Here is a 20,069-nt window from a genome sequence, read left to right as displayed (position 1 = left end):
GCGCTCGGGGCTCGCAGATAACGGGTGACTGGCACCGCCGCCGCCCGCGCTCCCAGCCCTCTCCGCGTCTCCTCATTTGCGTGTCTCTACCTTCGTGCCCGGGAGCGGCCAATCGGCGTGTGCGGCAGCGGCCGCCGCCGTCGCTCACCTGCTGCGGCCGCGCCCGCCTGCCGGCGAGGGGCGGGGTGGCGGCTCCTGCTGCGCGGTACCGAGCGGCGGCGGCGCGATGGTGTGCGGGGGCTTCGCGTGCTCCAAGAACTGCCTCTGCGCCCTCAACCTGCTCTACACGGTGCGTGAGGCGAGGCGGCCGGGGGGCGCGGGCTGTCCGGCCGCGTCTCCCCCGCCCGGCGGGTGGCGGGGTGAGGTGGGCTGGGGGCGGCGGCGGGGAGGGGAGGCGGTGGGGCTCGCTCTGCTGCGGGCTGAGGCGGCCTCCTCTCGGCGGGATGGTGCCCAGGGGCTGGGGGGACTCGGAGCCGGGGCCGCCGCTCGCTTGCGGCCTCCAGCTGCGGGCGAAGTGGCACCCGTCTGGCCGGGCTTTGTCACTGCAGAGACGTGGCTCCCCGGGATCAAAATCCAGGGCGGTCCGGGAGCGGGCGGCGGGGCGAGGCTGCCCGTCCGCGGGGAAACCGCATCCCCGGCGGCGGGCTGGGCCGGCTGGGGAGCGGCGGCGCTGCGGTGCCCTTTTCCCTTGCGTGGAAGGGTCGCCGCACCAAGCCGGGCGCGAGTGGGGAAGGGATCACTTTGTTGTTCCTAAGCCGAGACATAAGTGCATTTCGGCGAGCGACAAGGCCCCCGGCCCACTGGTCTTCCCGGGGATGGACCAGGCCGGCGGTAACGTCTGTGTGCGTGAGGGCCAGGGAAATAGTAGTATAATAAACTGAAATAACTGACTTCTTGGGGAGCACCAGGCAGGTGCCTCGTTTCGTCTCTACAAGCTGGAGGGCCTGTTTTCAACAGAGAACAATAAAGTCTCCAGTTACGGTGTAGCTGCAGGTTTTTTTCCTCATTATCTATTTTAAAATGACACAGAAGCAGCAAGAGACAGGAGTGAGTGCATGTAATGGCTTCCTCTCACAGCTCATCTGGTGAGGTAGTATGTCCTCTAATGTTTCACGTTAACTGTCATGCTTGGGGATGACTTCCAGCAGGCTGAAATTGGGGTCAGCCAGTGCTTGCAGGCAGCGGTGGTGGTGCTTTTCGGAAAGCACTGCCTGATCTCGACTGAGGGCAGGGCGGTGGGATAAACAGGTCTAAGGCTGTTCATCAGAACAAGGAGTTCTCGTAGCTGTCGGTTACTGGACCTGATGCTGGTCACCAGGATGAAGCACAAATGGATATAGAAGTGCTTGTGCTGAAGCCAGAGTTGTTGTATTTTTTGGTGTATGAGTGACCCTTTTTCCCTCAGAAAAGAGGGAACTTAACATAGGAGAAGCTGTGCTATTGCACGTGCTTCCTTGGAGGAGCTTGCGGAGCGAGTATGTCCCTGAAAGAGTCTGTGGAACATGCTTAGGAAGTCCCTGCTTATACAGCTGTGAAAGTCACCCAGGATCCCTGTGATGCTGTGGATCGCCCAAGCTAACCCCAGCCAGAATAGAGGGGAGCAGGCAGGTATTGCCACGTTTGGCAACTGTAGTTGGAGGCAAGGTCAGTGTTTGTAGACTGTCATAATGAAGGTTAGAACCATAGAATAGCCCAGGTTGGAAGTGATCTCAAAAAATCATCATGGCCAGCTTTTTGTGGGATTGCACCGTCCCAATGGATAGGATACAGGTAAATAGTCCCATCCTGGTTTCTCTTTTCAGTAAACCAGAGGTTAATTCAAGACTTCTTTTTGCCGTTGTTGGTGTTATGTTTCTTGAGTGACAGACTAGTGAGAGAAATCTGATTCTTTCTAACCTAATACATGCACAAATCTCATTTTGAGGTCACGTGGATGGTAGGTGTTGTTTTTTTCTCTGAAGACACCATTACTTATTCCTACAGCTACATATTCACCAGGTATAAGGTCTGGTAGGCCTTTTGGACATATTTGGCCTCAGCAAGGGTGGGTTGGTCTTTGGGACCTCTGTAGTTTTGTCTGTGATACCTGTACAGTGCACCTGTGACCTTCATCTTGCTCTGATATCTCCTTGAGTCAAATTTACTTTGTGGGTGTCACATGGTATTCTTTCATTTGACCTATGCAGACCACACATTTTTGCTGAAGGGAAGGAATGACTTCTTTGAACTACAGTAACTGGAATATTCAATTGCTGTTGCTTGTGTTGTGTATTAATTGTAGACAAGTTGCAAGACTAATGCTTTAAAATTCTGAGTTGCAGAAATAACATTTAAGGTGTTTAGTTGGCCTGGTGGAGTTGATCTAGCAAACTATGCGGGCTTCTCTGGTCCTTGGCTAGACAAAACCCTAACAATACAAGAATTGGGTTGCAAAAGTGATGAATGATAGGTTTATTTTTTTCCCAGCTGGAAGAAAATACAGAAGACAGAATAAAACCAAGCAAAAGCATCATCTTTTTAAACAATATTAATTCACTTTAATAATTGATGAGAGGGGAGTAGTGAGGGTAAGAAGAGATATCAGCTCAAATAGGTAACACTCGTTGAATGTTTTTCTAGCTAGCATTGATGTGGCTGTATCACATTGTTGAAAGAAATAAACGCTTAGAACTGTATATTGGGGGTTACAGTTTATACTCCGTTTTTCTTTAAAAGACTTCTAGAATAGGATATTGGAGCTTAATTTTCTTTTTATTTTATTTTTCTATTGCTGTCGTGTTTTACTTTTTATGGTAGTACACCAAGAAAAATACATGTCCTGGCGGTAATAAATCAGTTACTGGTTTAAGGCAAGAAACCAGAAACCCACTAACCTAATTGCTTATTTAATGTTCTTTTTGGATGGTACTTTGCTAATGACTTTTGGTTCTTCTCTGGTCTAAGTTAATGTCCTTAGGGCCTGATTCTATTTTAAAATCTATTTTACATGAGTAATTCTGACATCTATGCTGAATCTTGCTGACTTCAGTATGATTTCTTACAGGAAGAGTCAAGAAGAATAATTGAGAGTATTTATTGATTCTGTGTATATAATTATGTGTACTGCCAGAATGAAGTCTGACATGGAAGAAATGTCTGTATACAAGGGCCTTTAAGATACTAGCCTTGGGTTTCTGTCAAATTTTGTCTGTCTTTATTCAGTCATACTTACATTTCCCATCAAATGGCAAACCCATACAAACTGTTTAAAATGTCTGTCCACAGAATTCAGCCAAATTCAAGGATGTGTATGTAATTTAAGACTTCTAATCTTCCAGGTATGAGAACCCTAGATGCTGGCTCCACCAGTATTTGTTCACGTTAACCAGACAAGGATTTCCTTAGGTAGACAGTGTTCCTTCCAAGGAGGTCTTGAGTTATTGTGTTCAAGTATGAACAGTTGATCTGTTATTTCAAATCAGATTTTCAGAACGGAAAGGGAAATTCCTAAGTGCTAATTAGTGGTGAAAGATTGGGTGGTAGCTGGGCCACAGATACTTAAATTAAAAAAAAAAATAGTCAGTTCATTTGGATGATGTGTGCTGGTTTTGTCACCCAAGCAGCTACTTAATTATTGCTGTAGCAGCAAACATGAACTGTTTGTTGTTGGCAAGTAAACATCTCACATTTGTTTTGATGAGCAGGCTTTCAGTTTTTCTTACACCTAGAGTGGCTGTTTGATTGAAATTAAAACACAGGGTACCTTTACCATTAAAGTGTGTATTTTTTAGTGGCACAGAGTTCATTCCACAAAATCATCCACATTTCCTCAGAACACTTTAAAGTACCTTGTCAAAGTAATGTACTTTTTCTATGACTTTTTTCTCTGAACCTGTTTTTTTTTGATTGTCTATGAAATGTCCTGGGTTTTTCATCCATTTTCAAGCACTGTATTTGAAAGTTGTTAGTTTCTTTTTTCCTATCGCTGCATGTTGTTCTCTAGATGCAGCAATTATTGAAGGTGTAGTTAGTGCATTTGTGCTTTCTGCCCTCTATCAAAATTGCTTTGCCTGTATTATGGGAGTGTGAAAGGTGAGTGCAGAAATTTTCAGGTTTGGACAATGTGTGCTTGACATCATAGGGTTTTTAATAACGTTCGTCTTGAATACAGAGTTTCCGTTGCAAAGGAGTGAGCATTTTGCATCTTCCATGCAAGTGTGCTAGCTCCATCTGTCTTTTTGCTGCATGGGGGAAACCTGGTGTTAGAGGCAGGGCAAACATGTGGATATTCCTATGGAAAGGGGATGTGACTGTTTCCTGCATTGTCTGATAATTCCTGACTGCTGTAGTGGCTATACGGAGCCAGGTACAAGCAGACAGGAATTAGAGAAACACAGTTCTTGCCTTATGCAGCAATTTCATGAACCTGTGATCTCTGAGTTCAGTTCTGTTTTGGTTTGTGTAAGTTTGTTTTACTGTAAGAAGTGACCAGTAAATAGCCTGCTGTTTGCTGTGTCTGACAGTCTTTAGTCAGCATTTAAGAGTGCAGAGTCAAAAGTTTGCCCCAGCACTAGCCTGTGCTGGGCTGGTCTAGCTCGGCATCCTAACTGGGTGCTTGGCAAGTGGGACAGGTTGTCTTTAAGTTATTTCTGTCATTCTCAAGGACATTTTGAAGGCAGCAGTATAAGCTGTGCTATCTAGTCTTGACATGTAAATTAAAGTGGTACAGAAGCTCCCAGGTGTGTGGCAGGGAAGGTTAATGTTGGTCATGTCAATTTAGTCTTGCATTTGGCCTTTTTGTTTTGTTTTGCATTCGTTGGCTTTTGGGGAAGGTTTCTATGCTCACGCTTGAGAGCGTGAAAGGGCGACTACAGCCAAAACGTGGATCTGCAAGACCTTTTGTCAGTGCTTGGGAATGCCCTCAGCTGTACTGTCTGTCAGTTTATAGCCAAAGTGACAGCGGTTTGTGGTAGCAGGTGGGAACTGAGACATGTACTGGGTCCATAGACCAGATATGAGTGGGTTTTGTTGTTTGACTTGCCTTGTGCAGAGTGCATAGTGGCATTTAGAGCTAGGAAGGCAGACACTTTCATGAAGGAACTGGAGAACGACAGGGCACAGAAGAAGGAGGCGATATGGAGCTTGGCATGTTTTGATACCACTGATGTTTTCAGCCATCCTAGTGGTGCAGATGACAGTTATTGAGAAGCCCTTTGAATGTCTTGTAGCCTTGTAGCTTAATTTATTAGTTGTGATCTAATCTAATCAGTTTTGTGTTGAAGGAGATACATGTGTGGAAGAAGGGTATGTGGGATCATCGGGCTTCCTGAAAATGTTTCACAGCTTCTTAAAAAACAATAAACAAACAAGGAAGCAAAAGTAAATATTTCTGAACATAATTGTTCCTGATACACAGCAGAAAGCTTTCATTTCCAAAGATCAGGGAGTACGAAATAGGTTAAATCTCTGCCATTTTAATGTGGAAGGACCTTGTTACATGTCAAAACCAACTCGACTGTAAGTGCTGGCCAGTGCCGTGAAGAACTCTGAAGTAGGCCTGAAACAGAAAGAACTGGCTTTCATGATAACAGGAATTCTGCCTTTCACAGAAATTACTTGTTCCACGTGATGTGTCTCAAGGCTGTCCAGTAACCAGACTACTGATAACTTCATTTAAATAAGGCACCGAAGGGTGGAAGGTTTTGCATTCTGTTAGAAATCCTTTGGCGGTACCCAGAGTTTTCCTTACTGCACAGCCTTTATTTTGCTTTCAGCAAAGCTGAACAAGTACTGTAAGGAGACAAGGTTGCTTACAGGTTGGCTAGCTCACAGCTGTGATAGAAATCAATTTAGTCTAAACTTGCTAAAGGTGTACCACTATATACTGCCACTTATTTTAATGTGGTGGTTTTAGATGAAGTGCAGGGATCCAGGAGAGTTGTGTTCTAGAGTCTCTGTGGCTCTGCAGAAATGGTTGGCCCAGTTGAAAGGCAGGGTGGTGCCGATCTCTACCTTCGAAGTATATACCATTTGAGGTTTAAAATTTAAAGCACCCTTATAAGAAGTGGAAGATGAACTTAAATGTGGAGAGAGAAGTTAGGGAGGATGTGTTTCTTCATGTGTGTAATCTCTCTGGTTTTAGTTCCTGTTCTATACCCAGCCCGACACGTAGTCTGTAAATACTTCCTTTGCTGGTACCAGTGTAAAGGCTATATAGTCTCTTTATCTGGGAATGGTGAGGCTGTATTTCTTGACATGTAAGTTCTGAAATGCAATTTTTACTAACTCCCTTCTGGGCCGAGCCTACAAGAAAACAGTGGGAAAACAAACTTCTGCATATGACTTCCTTCTTTGTGAGCAGTCCAAGCTAGTTGCAATACTGAATAGTTGCTAGTTAAAACAGCAGATTTGCTTGTGGACTGTTGTTGAAGGAAGGAGGAACTGGTCTGGGTATTTGCATTGTTTCTCAGTGGCATGGTCTAGAGAAATAACTCATCAGTGTCATGTTTTCTTCTTGTAATGTTGACTCTTTGTGGATAAATACACAAAGGGTAAGTGTGAAGAGAAATACTTTTTTCCAGTACAGGAGCAAGGGTAATGAGCAGCTGTGTGCACAGGAGAACTTGGATTTAAAGAACAGGGCAATTTAAGAGTTTTTGGAGGTTTTTTTTTGATAGGAGTAGTAATTCATGCAGCAGTAAGGGGAAAGAGAACCCTGACAAGTATTGTAAAGGCTAATGCTTTAATCATGTTAATGAGAAATTAACGGGAAAACAGGGCAGTCAAACTTGTGATGACTTCATCTCTGTGACAAAGACATTCTTTGACTCTAAATTAATTTTTAAATATCTCTGAAGTTCAAATGTGTGTGTGTGTGTGTATATATATATATATAATGGAAATCACTTAAAGTGGAGTCTGATCCATTCCAATGTTCTTGAACTTACAGTCCCTAAAATTTTTCTGGTAGAGGTGCTGATAATGGAGTAACATTTTGTCTGTTGGTAATATGCTTGATTTCCTTAAATATTTTTTTTTTACTCTTTAGAAAAAGTGTTCAATCTCATAGTGAAAACTACTGTTCTTCACTTACGATTTATGCTACCTGTAGGTTGGTTCCGGTAAAGCATTTACTTAACCTCAAAATTGATGTCTTTATATGTAGAATTATGCTAAGCCTGTGTTTGCTTGTGTGCTTTTTAAATAAGGTTGCTAGCTAGGGTTTGTATTGATGGGAAACGCAGTATATGGTAAATGAGGATATTAAGTTTAAAATATTAGCTGTCACCCCCCTGCCACATGCACACAGTTCCCATGGGTTTATGTTGCTTTTCTGGTTTGTGGACACTGTGTGTTTATAGCATGTTTCCGTGGGACAAATTGTTCCAGCTTGAGACTGTAATAAATTCTTTTGCTCTTAATACCTGTTGGCTTGTCCTGGTGGTTTTGAAGCTGTTTAAGTACTTCTTCAGAATCATTCATTGCTCTTTTACTGGGGGACCTTCTTACTGCTTTTAAGAAGGTGTTTTGTTGGTATGGGGTTTAGGAGATATTTAGTGAGCTAGACGGTACAGAACAGTCCTTGCTTAGTGCTAAATCTGTCTCTTATCTGCCTGTTAGAACTCTGATTTTTGATGTGGAGAGTGGCAAAATTTTCGCAGTGGAAGAGCTGGCTGTGGTGTGTGGGAGTGCTGGTTGGAAGGGACTTCTGGGGCTCGCTCATTTGTCCAGGCTCCTGCTCACAGTGGGATTATGACTAATACTTGTCAGCTGTGGCTTTGTCTACTGAGTCTGGAAAACCTCTGAGAACAAAGATTATCACCCGAGTATGGCACCAGACCACCTTGCAGCTGTTTTTTTCTAATGTCCAGTCTGAACCTCCAAAGCTGTTACTTGTGATGCCGAGAACACTGCCTCCATTGCTGTTGCAAATCGCCTCCAGCTTCAGTTGCTATTAGACTATCCCTAGGCAGCTTCTCTGTTAGACTAAACCAACACAGCTCCATCACCTGCTTCTCAAACATCACCTGCAAGGCTCCAGGCCATTTCCAGGTTCTCAGATTCCTTTTTGACCTGGGGGACTTGAAATAGGACACAGTATTTGAGCTGCAGTCTCACTAGCGTTGTTTTCTTTGAGTACGCTCCTCTTGGCTTTCCCTGTTTGCAATGAGAACACACTCTTGGCTCATATTCAGCTTGGCAACCAGTTTGATCTCCAGATCTATCTCAGTAGGGCTGTTGTTCAACCAGTTTGTTCCCAGGCTCCCCGGAAGCACCTTAGGAGCAGAATTTTGCACTTTATGAGGTTCCTGTTGGCTTATTCCTCAAGTTTATCAAGGTCTATCTGAGTTTAATATATTTGGAGAGTTGATCATTCTTCCTTGTTTAGTATGATCCACAAATTTTCTGAGGATTTATTCTGTCTTATCACCCAGGTTGCTGATGAAGATACTGTGTAATATTGGCCTCGTATCAGCCTTTGTGGTGTTCCTTACCTGCTACCAGCTGGATGATGAGCCATCAGCTGCTACCCTTGAAGCTCAAGCAGTCCAGCCTATTGTCATTCAGTCTAACTGGTCATTTCTCCAACCCAATCTTTTCAGCTTAATGAGACTGCTGTGGGAAACCAGATCAGTCCTAATCACTAAAAACTGAACTGTGATTTCATACATTTCTGATAGATGTACCAAGCAAATATTTGAAGTGTTGGTAACCAAGCCTAACTTTATGTAAGTCAACTCATATACATAAAATGAAGTTTCACATATACTTTCAGTCTTCCAGTGATGATGCTGTTTTCTTCAGGGGAATCTGGTTCTGTGAAATGTCATTTCAGTAAAAGAAAATGTGACATTCACAAGCTCTGTAGACAGTCCTTTTCCCTTTATTTAACAGAAATAAAGGAACTTTTTTTTTTTACTTTTTTTGTAAGTAAATAAAGCTTATCCATTTAGAATGTACATATTACTCATTTAAAAGTATGGTTACTAAGTACTTTCGTTTCAAGTACATTTTACTACAGAGTCTTAGCAGCTTCACTTTTAGAAATACTTCATCTAAATCCTTTTGTTCCAAAACACTGGAATAAGCCCTGTAGAGCAGTCATTTCTAGTGGCTGAACAGTGCCTGATGCTATGAGCCTTGCATTGTTTTACAGACTTCTAAAACCTCTTCCCCAAACAGCTTACATTATTTTTCCTGCTTGTAGTAGTATGTTTACTTTAGTTTTTCACATTATGGCACTATATATATGTGTGTGTGTTACGTATAGTTTTACTGCTCAACATTCAGATAGTCCAATCCAAACCTGAAAATGAAGGAATAACCATGATTTCATCTTTACATCAACATGCTGAGGAGTCAGGAACTTAATACTGAATCTGTTTCTAGAATGGTTTGTAAACCTGCCATCTCCAGTTTTGAAACATGAAGTCAGTTTTCCATTAGTTTAAATGGCCGGAATTGGAGTAGCTTATAGTTACTTTTATCTAAATCATGTATCTGCCTGACTGGCTACAGCATTTTCACTTAGCTTGCCAAGCAGAGCCCAGTAGCCTGGATCTGTGATCATACTGAATTTCCAGATGTTTTAAGGAATTGGATAACGGACAACTTTGTCATGTGAAAAGAGAAAATACAGCCTTGGTATTATGGAGGTAAAGCTTGAAAATGAGACTGATAGCTCTAAAACTGGAATGTGATCAAAAGAGAAACTGAACTATTTTATGATACTTCATTTTTCAAAGTCGGTCATACAATTCCTGAACATCCAGGGTTCAAGAATGGGTTTAAAAGCCAGAGAGGCTTCTTTTCAATTGGAAAACCATGGCAGTTCCAGATTCATAATGTGTCTGCCAGAAAAACTTTTTGGGCCAGGGGGTCATGGTAATAGCTTTTAGTGTCATATGCACTCATTTCTTGTACATATTGTCAGAATAATGGATGCTGAGATGAGTAACAGCAGCAAGAAACCAGTACCCTGCAGTTCACACACTGCATTTATCCAGTAGGTGTTTTAGGCACAGATATTGTTCAAGTCTCTTCTTTTGATTTTGATACTTCAAGACTGAAAGTAATTGCATCAAATTGGGTTAGACCTCTTATGAAATGAGGAAAGACCTGAACAAATACATTTTTTGGTATCCTGGAGGCAGATTGGTGAAAATAAAGATTGACACTCATAGCTCAGGCAGAAGGAAGAAGTATTGGTGAAAATCATTAGGGGCAAAGTTTTTTTGCTTTTCTTTGTTAATTGAGATTTGTCATTGCCTTTGAGTTTTTTTTATGAGGTAACACTTTGAAGAGCTGTTTACTGGCAGTGTGACCTCTGTGCTTTTAAGTTGGTGCAGAGTATGGGACGTCAGCCAGCACCTTCTGACTGGAAACTGGGTTATATGATTTCTTTTGTTGTTCACTTCTGATGCTTACGTGGGAAAATAAATCTTCCCGGTAGTATGACATGAAGAAATATAGTGAATGGGCATAGATCAGACCAGGTAGGTTTTGCACATAACTGTCTGATTAGCAAGGCTAATTTTTAACATGATGACAACAGGAATGTGCAGTGTGCATTCAGAAAATCTGTCTGTGGCTGAGCCAAGGCTTCTTGTTTTGTTTTACTTTTTATTTCTCCCCTCTTCATAATTTAGTTTCACTACAGCTTGGCCTGGTGTTTTGGTTTTAAATAAACATGGTGGTTAAGGCTTTTTGTTTAAGAGAAAGAAAGACAAATGTGAATTAATCCTAAAACTCTACTGCTATTGAAGAATTTCTTGGAATTGTATATCGTTCTTTTGTCTCTCCTTGTGGTGAGAGAGAGTTGTAGGTATAACAAATACTTTCCTTTTCTTCTTGCAGACTCATAAATTTCTTATGTGGTTTACTGGCTTTTGGTAAAAATATTTTTTGAGATGCGTTCTTCTGTGAACACACAAAAAACCACCCACTGTATTTTGATCTTGATAAGCATCACCACTTGTTTTACTAGCTTTCTTGATGTTATTTTAGAGTTCCGTGTTTCAAAAGCAGCATTACATAGCTCAGTTTTCTAAGATGTACTTAAGCTGAAAAAATATACAGATGTATTTGGTATTAAAATCAACAAAAATGCCCTGCTGTAGGGTAAATATATTGAAATAAATTGGAAATGCCCTCTTTTTTTTTTTTTTTTCTTCCCCATCCCTCAGGGTAAGTAGTAAAACATCATGTGGTGCATCTTGTTTGAATGGCAACTGGTGAGCAAGTGTAGGTGCTCACTCTGTGTTTTCTGTTGAATGAAGCCAAGTGGCTGGACTAGACCAAATGCTTACAGTTTTGTTGTTGGTTTTTTGTTTAATAATGATACAATTTCTGGGTATATTTTGGTGAGGTCATGGTTTTAGGAAGTTAAAATTTGCATGTTGAATCGGTGTTTATTTAACTGAGAATGTAATGGGTGGTAGATTACACATAGGTTTAACTCTTTCAAGCAAGAGAGTATTAGGCATCTTGTGTATTGGACATCTGGATTGGCTTTGCTGCTTCCCTCATGCTGTACCTCATTACAGATTTCTCTGCAGCTTTTCATGTTGGAATTTTTTTTTCTTCTGTGTTTTTGGCATGGAAACAGGAAAGGCTGGAGTTTCCTGCCTGTATAAACAATAAATCCCAGTAAACTAACTGGGATAGATTCTGCCTGCCTTCCCTGAATACCATCTTTAGAAGGAAGGAAATGACGTAAGAGTGTTTTGGGTATTGGAATAGGATTGACTTCATAGCGGAGCTATTTTCTTGAAGAAATATGTAGCAGAGACAGGGCACCTTTATTGTTTTACTACATGAAGTCCTTGAGATACAGATCTAAAAAGTATTTTTGTGTGATCTTGCCAACTGTTGTGTTACATCATCAACTGTAGAATTAATACAGCTGTATTCCTGATTACAGAAAATTTTGGCAAAGTGGGCTTTTTTTATGTATGTGGAGCTCTATGTTCTATTTTCTTTAAATATACTCCTTCTGTTTCAGAAAGCATTTGGAATTTTCATTCTTTCATTCTGTGAATTAAAGCTGAATGAGCTAATGGTTTTTAGCTTATTTGTTGGTTCTGTTATAATCCGCGCTTCAATTTAATGTCTCTATTCAGTCACAGATAATGCAACATGACTTGACTTTGTAGGTAGATTAAGTTGTAACAGTTCCACGTTAACAGTGTTGAAGAACATGTGTTCCTTAAAGCATCTGGAACTGAAGTTACCTTTGTGATGAAGTGGAGGATTGGTTTATTTAGGCTTGTGCTGCTTCTCTTCTCACTGAAAAGAAAAACTGTACCTTTCTAATAACAACTTTAATGTAAAGAATGTAGCTGTGTGTAGGTTGACTCTTTTAATACGCAGGCTAACTTTCTGTTTTCTCTTCCCTCCAGCTGGTAAGCCTGCTGCTGATTGGAATTGCGGCATGGGGAATTGGCTTCGGCCTCATCTCTAGCTTCAGAGTTGTTGGAGTGGCAATTGCAGTAGGAATCTTCCTCTTCCTTATTGCCTTAGTTGGATTGATCGGTGCGGTGAAACATCATCAAGTACTGCTGTTCTTTGTATCCTTTTGATGCATTACATGCATTGCAGCTTGGTTCAAGCCATGTAAACAACCTGGTCTGTCAGCTGAGACTGATGTGGAAGGTGCTTCAGAAACAGAACAGAAATTCACAATTTTATTTTGGTCAAATGTAGGCTACATTAAACTTCCTTCCCATGTAACTTTATTCCAGCTTCCTTTTTTTCTCCCTTGTTTGTGCTCTGAAGACAGAAGTTTTCATGTCTCCTCTTTTTAAAAATTAAAATAATTCAAATTTTTGAGGGCTTTTTGTGGTGGCTCACTGTGTCGCAGGTGCCTCTTACTGTATGCTCAACCCTACACCAAGCTAGAGTATGTGAACTATTAATGTTTAACAGTAGTAAAAGGTGGTATTTCCAGATAGTGAGCTGGTCGTAGCTGGCAGGAGAGTGCATTGTTGGTAATACAGCCTGTCAAGAAGCACTTTCTTTTCATACCTAGTCTTTAATTGCGAACCCAGACTGTAAATGAGTGCAGACCTTCTCAGTATGTTTTCCTGCCCCTTTGTGCACACCATCAGTGTGTATGCAGTCTGTGGTGCTGCCTTGCATAACAAAATCAGCCTGTTTGGATGAGAAAAGAGATTTATTCGATAAAACTGTTTATTTTTCTGGTTATGGTCTATGAATAGTGACCTCCACTTTACAAACCATTTAATTCTGTGAGTTACATATTTACCTCTGAACACAGCAGCCAGATTGTGAAGGCAGTGCTTGACTTTCAAAACGTCATCTTTAGTATCGCAGTTTGTTCTTCTTGTTTTACACTGTCTTCAGATGCATTAGTCCAGAAGTGTGTGAGGCTGTGTTCCAAAAGGAACTTTCACTCTTTTTTTACATTTAGGCTAAAGTTATCTTTTTTGTAATTAAGTATCTTTTGTAATTTTGTAATTGAAGTATCTTGTAATGACAACATGGGTCCCTAAAGCTGGAGAAATTGGCTGTAGACTTTTCTCTCTGAAAGCTCCTTTCATTAACGTCTCTGCTCATGCTGTCTTGCTAGGCAAGAAACACCTAACCCAGAAATAACAGCTATGTATAGTAGTAGCCAGAAAGAGGCAATACATGGTGATTGAGGTCTGCGAACATTTGGGTCATCTTTTCCACATCCAGTGAGAATTCACTTCTATAGTTCTTTTAAAGCACTTACTGTTATCCAGTGAAATAAAATAAGGAATACCATTAGGCATATGTGTTATAAAAGCAAAATTAATTTGAGAGTATATCCTTAACTATTTCCAGTACATGATTATTCTTTTGCTAGTCTTTATTGTCCAGTTTTCTGTCTCCTGTGCCTGTTTGGCATTAAACAAGGAACAGCAGGTAAGTTTCCTGACTTCTCAGTTAATCTGTAGCATAATACTGTAAATACGTATGTTGTACATACATGCACACATATTTATTTATAGTCTTCCACAAAATGGAGAGAGGCTATTCTAAGAAAAGCAACATTATCCTTTTAATTAAGTACTAGAATTAGGCAGTGCTTGGCTGTAGTAGCTAGAAGGAAATAACATTTGAGTCCTAAAGTGACTTTCAGCTGTCTTTTTTAAAAAAAAAAAATAAATTAATTTGGTTTTAAGCTTCCTGCCTAGGTTTAGGGTCACAAGCGTAGGAGCGTGATATCTTGACTATGTCATGTGTTCAGCAACTCCAGATAAGCTGATGAAATCTACAGTAATCATAATGTAAAGATGATAAAGCCACTGAATTGTTCTTGTGTAATTGAAAAAGTTAACTACATTAAGAACAGAGGTGACCCTTAAATGTGAAAGTAAAACCAGCTTCCATGAGGTATGGAGACTTAATTCTTACCGCATAAGAAGTGGGCAAAAGTACAGTGGGTAAATAATCAGCTTTTACATGTAAACACACTTTTTGTTTAAAGTCTGAGGAGTCCCAGTTAGATTAAGCTGCATGTCCCATTACTAGTGCTCTTGTATTTAGGAAAAAGGAAGGAAGAAAATTAATTACAACCATGAATGTGCTGCTGCTAAGTGCTGCTGTTTCGTTGGCTACACAGGCTGTTTGAACATTCAAGTTATTCTTTAATGTATTATCCTTTTAGACTTCAGGATCTGAAGGTTTTAGTTAGGGAATTTTCAACTTGGTCTAGTGTATTGGTTTCCAATGAAATGCAAAACAGTTCAATTAACGTGTGTTTGCTTATGCCTTCTAGAGTCAACTTCTAGAGGTGGGATGGAATAACACTAACAGTGCGAGAACAGATATTGAGAGAAATCTGAATTGTTGTGGATTCAGAGTTTTTGATCAGAATGAAACCTGCTCCTCTGTAAGTGTTTCAAGTGTGAAAAAACTTCTCATTCTGTTTGTTTGAAAATGTACAATTGTTTTTGTAGTGTCAGAAAGCAGAGCTTTTTAACAAATGTGTAAAGTAGTTGTTAACAATGATACTAAGCTCTTTTGTTAACTTATTTGAAGTGTAATCACAAAGCACCCTGCAAAGGTTGTACTCCATTGTTATTTGTATGCTTGCTTTTCTGGAGTCCTTTAAAACTGCTAGAGTTTTTTTCATGCCTGGCAGTCTTTTAGAGGGCTAGCTAGGTGCTTTCAGTCAATGAAGTGTCATCAGACAAGGGAGTGCAAATTCTCTGTATCTGCTACAGGATTGTTTTAAAAGTCGCCAGTGTCAACCATGTGCACCGATTATAGAAGAATATTCTGGAATGGTGCTGACATTTGTTGGAGGCATAGGACTTTTCTTCAGTTTCACAGAGGTGAGTAGGAGGTTAGAAAATGCAGTGGTTTTTCCCCACTTTTAAGGCATTGTTTTAGGAAGCAATTAATTTTAGGAGGTTTATTACAGGAACTCTCAGTACTATCTCAGGAGTCAAATAATTAGATCAAATTTTTCTAGGCTGTCAGCTTGCTGAAGTCTGCCAGGAGGAGGGCTTGTCTTTATTCAACACTGGGAGTTCTTGCATCTTTGTTATTTATACTACAAACTGCAACTAGATACCACATTAAAATGTGGTGCTGTAAACTGTTAAAGTTTTGCGGAAAGTTAGCTTGTTCAGGTTTACCATTCTTCAAACATAATTAAAAGTGTGCCATTACTTTGTTTCCCTGTTATTCTGCCTACACTCCCCGCTCCCACCCCCCCCACATCCCCACCCCCACCCCCGGTCATTTGGGCCTTTTTTATTTGGGGATTGTTTTTTTTTTTGTGTGTATGCCTTCTGTAATGCAAAGATACAGTTTCATGATGAGTGAAATGTACTTTAAACATCAGGTTAAAAAGGTCTTTGAGTCTTTGCTTTGGTACCCAGATGGTACTGGGTACTGGCTTTATTGAACAGTGGATAAAACCCCTCAGAGCAGGTCTTTCATAACCCCACAGTAAAGCATGTGAAAATACTCCTCCTGCTCTATAGTGCAGTTTTGTAGGTACTACAGCAACTTAAGTAGAATCACTCTGACTTCTGCCCTCAATTTCTTTATTAAAAATTTCTTTATTAAAAATGTGAAGCTGCTGAGAGGTTGGGGGGAATAACAAGATTTGAAAATGTACTGGAAAAATAGCCTCATAATTAAGTGGTAACTGTAAAATAAAACAATTTGGAGGATTTATCATTGCACTAAAACCAGGTTTATTATTACTTATAATTTGGGGAAGGGGCAGAATAATTTAACACTAGACATGCCTATGGAAAATATGTTGCATTGCAAATAAAGTTTTGGGGTTTTTGTTTGTTGCTAGCTATGAATACTTTCTGAGAAGGTGTATTCTTTTTCTAATTAAGAAAGCTGGTGTGTGGTGCAATTTTAGCAACAGTAAAATATCCTAAATTTGCATACTCAGAATTGTCAGGATTTTATGTTTAAAACAAATAGAAGATGGGGTGGAGACCCTCTGCTTAATAATATCTTTGTGTTTTGTTTTCAGATTCTGGGAGTCTGGCTGACTTATAGATACAGGAACCAAAAGGATCCTCGTGCAAACCCTAGTGCATTTCTTTGATGAGTTTATAAATGACTGGATCTTGTCTCTGCACCCTCTGCTTCAAAATGCAGATTCTCTGTAGTTTGATATTTGTCCATAATAGGGATTCTACATGTACCCAAAAATAAAATGTTATGAGAAATTTGTAGTTTTCATCTTTAATTTCCCACTATTTTTCTTCTGAGAATCTGTCTTGAAGTAGACCGGTGTATTTAGTAGCTGGGCAGAGTCAAACTGCTGCTCTGAGCTTGTTAAATAACTCTGGTAAGACTTTGGTAATTGATGTGGTGAACTCTACATAGTGGATTTTATAGCACTACTGGTATCCAAAAAAAGCAGCAAGTATTTTCTGCTGTATTCATTGATTACAAAAAATTCACAGTTGCTCATTAAAATGATGAAAATACATGGTGGATGGTTGGACTGTATGATTTGATTAGGCTTTAGGTTGAACTCTAGTCAACTTTTTTGTCTTAATAATGGTCTCCCACTTTCCTATTAAGTTAAAAATAGAAGCGAAAGATACTGTTTTCTGTAGTGCACGTAAGTGTGTGTTAATGACCACTGTTGTCTTCACTCCTTCCCTTCCCTGTTTGTTTTGAATTCTGGTAGCTTTAGCATTTTGTTGAGAATAAAAATAAATCTTTTTTGTTATTAGTGGATATCTTCACTATGAAAACTATGAATGAAGAAAGCCAGGAGAATGTGATCTGCAGCTGATTAACTTGAAACTTTTTTTCTTTGACAAGTGAATGAAGTTTGGTGTTTGCACAACATCAGAATCAATAGTGGTCTGTCAACTTTAATGTAAGAAACTTTGTCTGGAAAATTGTTGTACAGCTATTTTTTCAGATGGTGTAAAATTATTGCTGTAATAACTCAGCAGTGTATATTCCTCTGTCGTCCAGCTAACAGTCTTGGTTTCATGAGATGTGTAAAAAAGAAAGAAAAAAGTTGTGTTGTTTTTTTTTTTTTAAAAAAAGTGACGGTTTCCAGTAGTTTGTTTGTTTTTCTTTCTAAAGAAAAGAATTGAAGTTAGAACTGTACATTATCATGTAGTAAGTGTTGCTGAGCAGAAGGAAGGCACAGTCTCTCTTCCAACCTGTATTAGAAGTGATGCATCAGCTGGCACATCAGACATCCAAACACCTGAGGTGTGTAACATTCCATTTGTTTCTAATCACACTGAGTTGCAGACCTGCACTGCACCTTCATTTTGTTGCTGCTTCTGCTGTGGTAGGCAGCTGTACCTGTAGTATATTCCTGAAAGATGGCTCTGCAGGAAGAAAAGGGCAAGAGCTTTTAAGGCCATCTGCCAAGGAGTACAGCAGCTGAGCGAGGTGGAAAGGGACACTGTGAGGGCAGACAGAAGTGGGTTCTCTTACGATCTCCCTTTACTAGGGAAGTGCCTCCTTCCTCCTGCAGAGCAGGCAAAAAGAGGTTGAAATACACGCCCATCAGAACACGTTGAGGCTTTCCTGTGCCAGTGGTTCTAAAGAAGGAGTTGTCTCGAGGTTTCGAAGGGGACGAGTTGAACCTGATCGCAGAGGGATGTCAAGAACTTGAGCTACAGCCAGCTGCTCCTCGGGTGTAGCTGATGCTGCAACAGCTGCTGCCAGCGCCATCTCCTGGCGCTCGGGCTGTGAATCGCTGCTTCGTGCGTCGAGACGTGTGGGCGTCTGGTTCAGGCACGTACTTGCACGTTCGGTGTAAGAGCCCACTCATGTACTGAAAGACCTCAGGAGCCTTCAGACTATTACTGAAGGGTAATGTAAATGTACACAGCTTTTCTTTTCGCCCAGGTGCTGTCCTGTTTAAGCAACTAACCTACCAGCTGTTCTCAGTATGTGGCAAGAGGACAGGGATCATCTTGTGGTTGACTTCAGCGACAGTAACTTTCCTGGTCTAGACGGGCTCTGTATTCTGTACATGACTGTAATAAATTAAAGGAGGAGTCTGATGGAGCAAGTGTATGAAGCTTAAAATAATACCACGTTGCTGCTTTGTGATTTTTTTTCCTAATTGTTTTTGGTGTTTAGTTTTGGATGGGTCTGTTTTCATAAATGTGGTAGGTGACATTGGAGTGTGAATGCGCATTGCTGAGAAAATACTGAAAATTTTACCGCTTTACAAACTATGTCTCATAACATGAATTTGGTTTAGTAGTCAAAAGACAGTTCGGTGGATCTGTGTGGATTGCTTAAAGTTTTTCTATCATTAATAATACTTTGTCTCTTCAAGATTGTGATTGAAAAAAAGCTGCACAACCACTAAAACCCTTGAAATTCACATCAGAGGTGAGGATTCACTTTCAGAGGGTAATTCTTAAGGGGGGCAATAAAACACATCCAGTCTGACTTTGGTTTTCAGGGGGAAGAGAGTAGCCTCCTTCAGGGGAAGTCTGACTTGTGTGTTCGTGTACTTTTCTAGAAGCTGTTTATAGTAACGGAGTATCAAAGTAACAAAGTGGTTTAACTTGGAGCATTCTTAATGCTTACATTAGATGCCTTTTGACCTTAGCTATGTTGAAATGCTTACTTAAAGTTGTTTATTCTGGAAACATGTAGAAAGCTGTCTTGATTTCCTTCAAGACACCTACACATTTTTATCCAATAAAAATAACTGGCTATAAAATAATAAAATACAATTCTTTTGCACCTGTGTGAGAAAGTAAATCCAGATCTTAACTAACATACTGATACCACTGCGCAGCGTCTACCTCCTTTCACATGAAAATAACTGTTACAAAAAGGGAAAGTTTGCCTAACTTGAATTGATACCTATAAAAATGTACCTTAAAATCTATAGCTGAAAATGAATAGGAACGTGCTAATGTTACTAGCTTGCATCATTATTTAAATGATTTTTATATAAAGATTGAATGGTAGTGGAATTCTGGAAACCCCATCCATCCTATGTACTTCAGATTACCAACCATGTGTACTTCAGCAATGATTTCCCAGGTTTTCCAAAGAAATGAGAAGAGGTATTTTTACGTATCTCAGCTTGGCTTGATGCCTCTGTAAACTTAATAATCTTTTTAGTGGAGGGGATGCAAAGAGCAGAATTCGGTTGACCATTTGTGTTTTAAGATTCTTGAAAATTTGGCTAAGGTAAAAAGCAAATGACAAAAGCATAGCCTTGAGTGCAAAAAAGTGATTTCAGTTTCAAAAATTAATTCCTTGATACTTGCAGGCTAAACTAGCTTGTGTATTTGTATCTGTAGCACATAGACTAGACCCTTGTAGATTATACCTTATATCCATTTGCTGGATATTATCCATAGCATCAGTACATGTGATTAAGAAAATGGTGCTACTTCAGTACTGTTACAAAAACAGACTTGTAAAATGTGATGGCACAGGCAGCTCTTGTTTTATGTCAGAGATACAGCTTTAGCAAGTTGAGTAGATAAAGATGATTCTGATAACCAGTTGCCCCAGCCTCCCTCTGCTAAGTGGTGTAACCACTGGTTTTGCTTTTTGTGGCTGATAGCTGCTTCTAGAGAATATTTCTGCCCCACTGCATCCTTTTCTTC

At 40.3% G+C, this 20,069-nt stretch overlaps 1 protein-coding gene across 1 annotated transcript; it reads left to right on the top strand.

Moving 5' to 3' along the window:
• The first annotated feature begins 34 nt into the window (after positions 1-34).
• On the top strand, positions 35-16,937 carry TSPAN13 (tetraspanin 13). The gene is made up of 6 exons (XM_040593134.1): positions 35-289; positions 12,381-12,548; positions 13,810-13,890; positions 14,747-14,860; positions 15,195-15,305; positions 16,475-16,937. Exons 1-6 carry the CDS (start codon positions 227-229, stop codon positions 16,547-16,549), a joined length of 612 nt encoding a protein of 203 aa, XP_040449068.1. The 5' UTR covers positions 35-226; the 3' UTR covers positions 16,550-16,937.
• The last annotated feature ends 3,132 nt before the right edge of the window (positions 16,938-20,069 follow it).

Source organism: Falco naumanni, chromosome 4 (assembly GCF_017639655.2).
Source record: "Falco naumanni isolate bFalNau1 chromosome 4, bFalNau1.pat, whole genome shotgun sequence".
Classification (NCBI taxonomy): Eukaryota; Metazoa; Chordata; class Aves; order Falconiformes; family Falconidae; genus Falco; species Falco naumanni.
This window is presented reverse-complemented; position numbering and strand designations above follow the sequence as displayed.

Coding starts and splice junctions, on each gene's coding strand:
- TSPAN13 (XM_040593134.1), top strand. CDS start 227: ATGGTGTGCGGGGGCTTCGCGTGCTCCAAGAACTGCCTCTGCGCCCTC. Junction 290..12,380: donor CCCTCAACCTGCTCTACACG/GTGCGTGAGGCG, acceptor TCTTCCCTCCAG/CTGGTAAGCCTGCTGCTGAT. Junction 15,306..16,474: donor TTTTCTTCAGTTTCACAGAG/GTGAGTAGGAGG, acceptor TTTTGTTTTCAG/ATTCTGGGAGTCTGGCTGAC.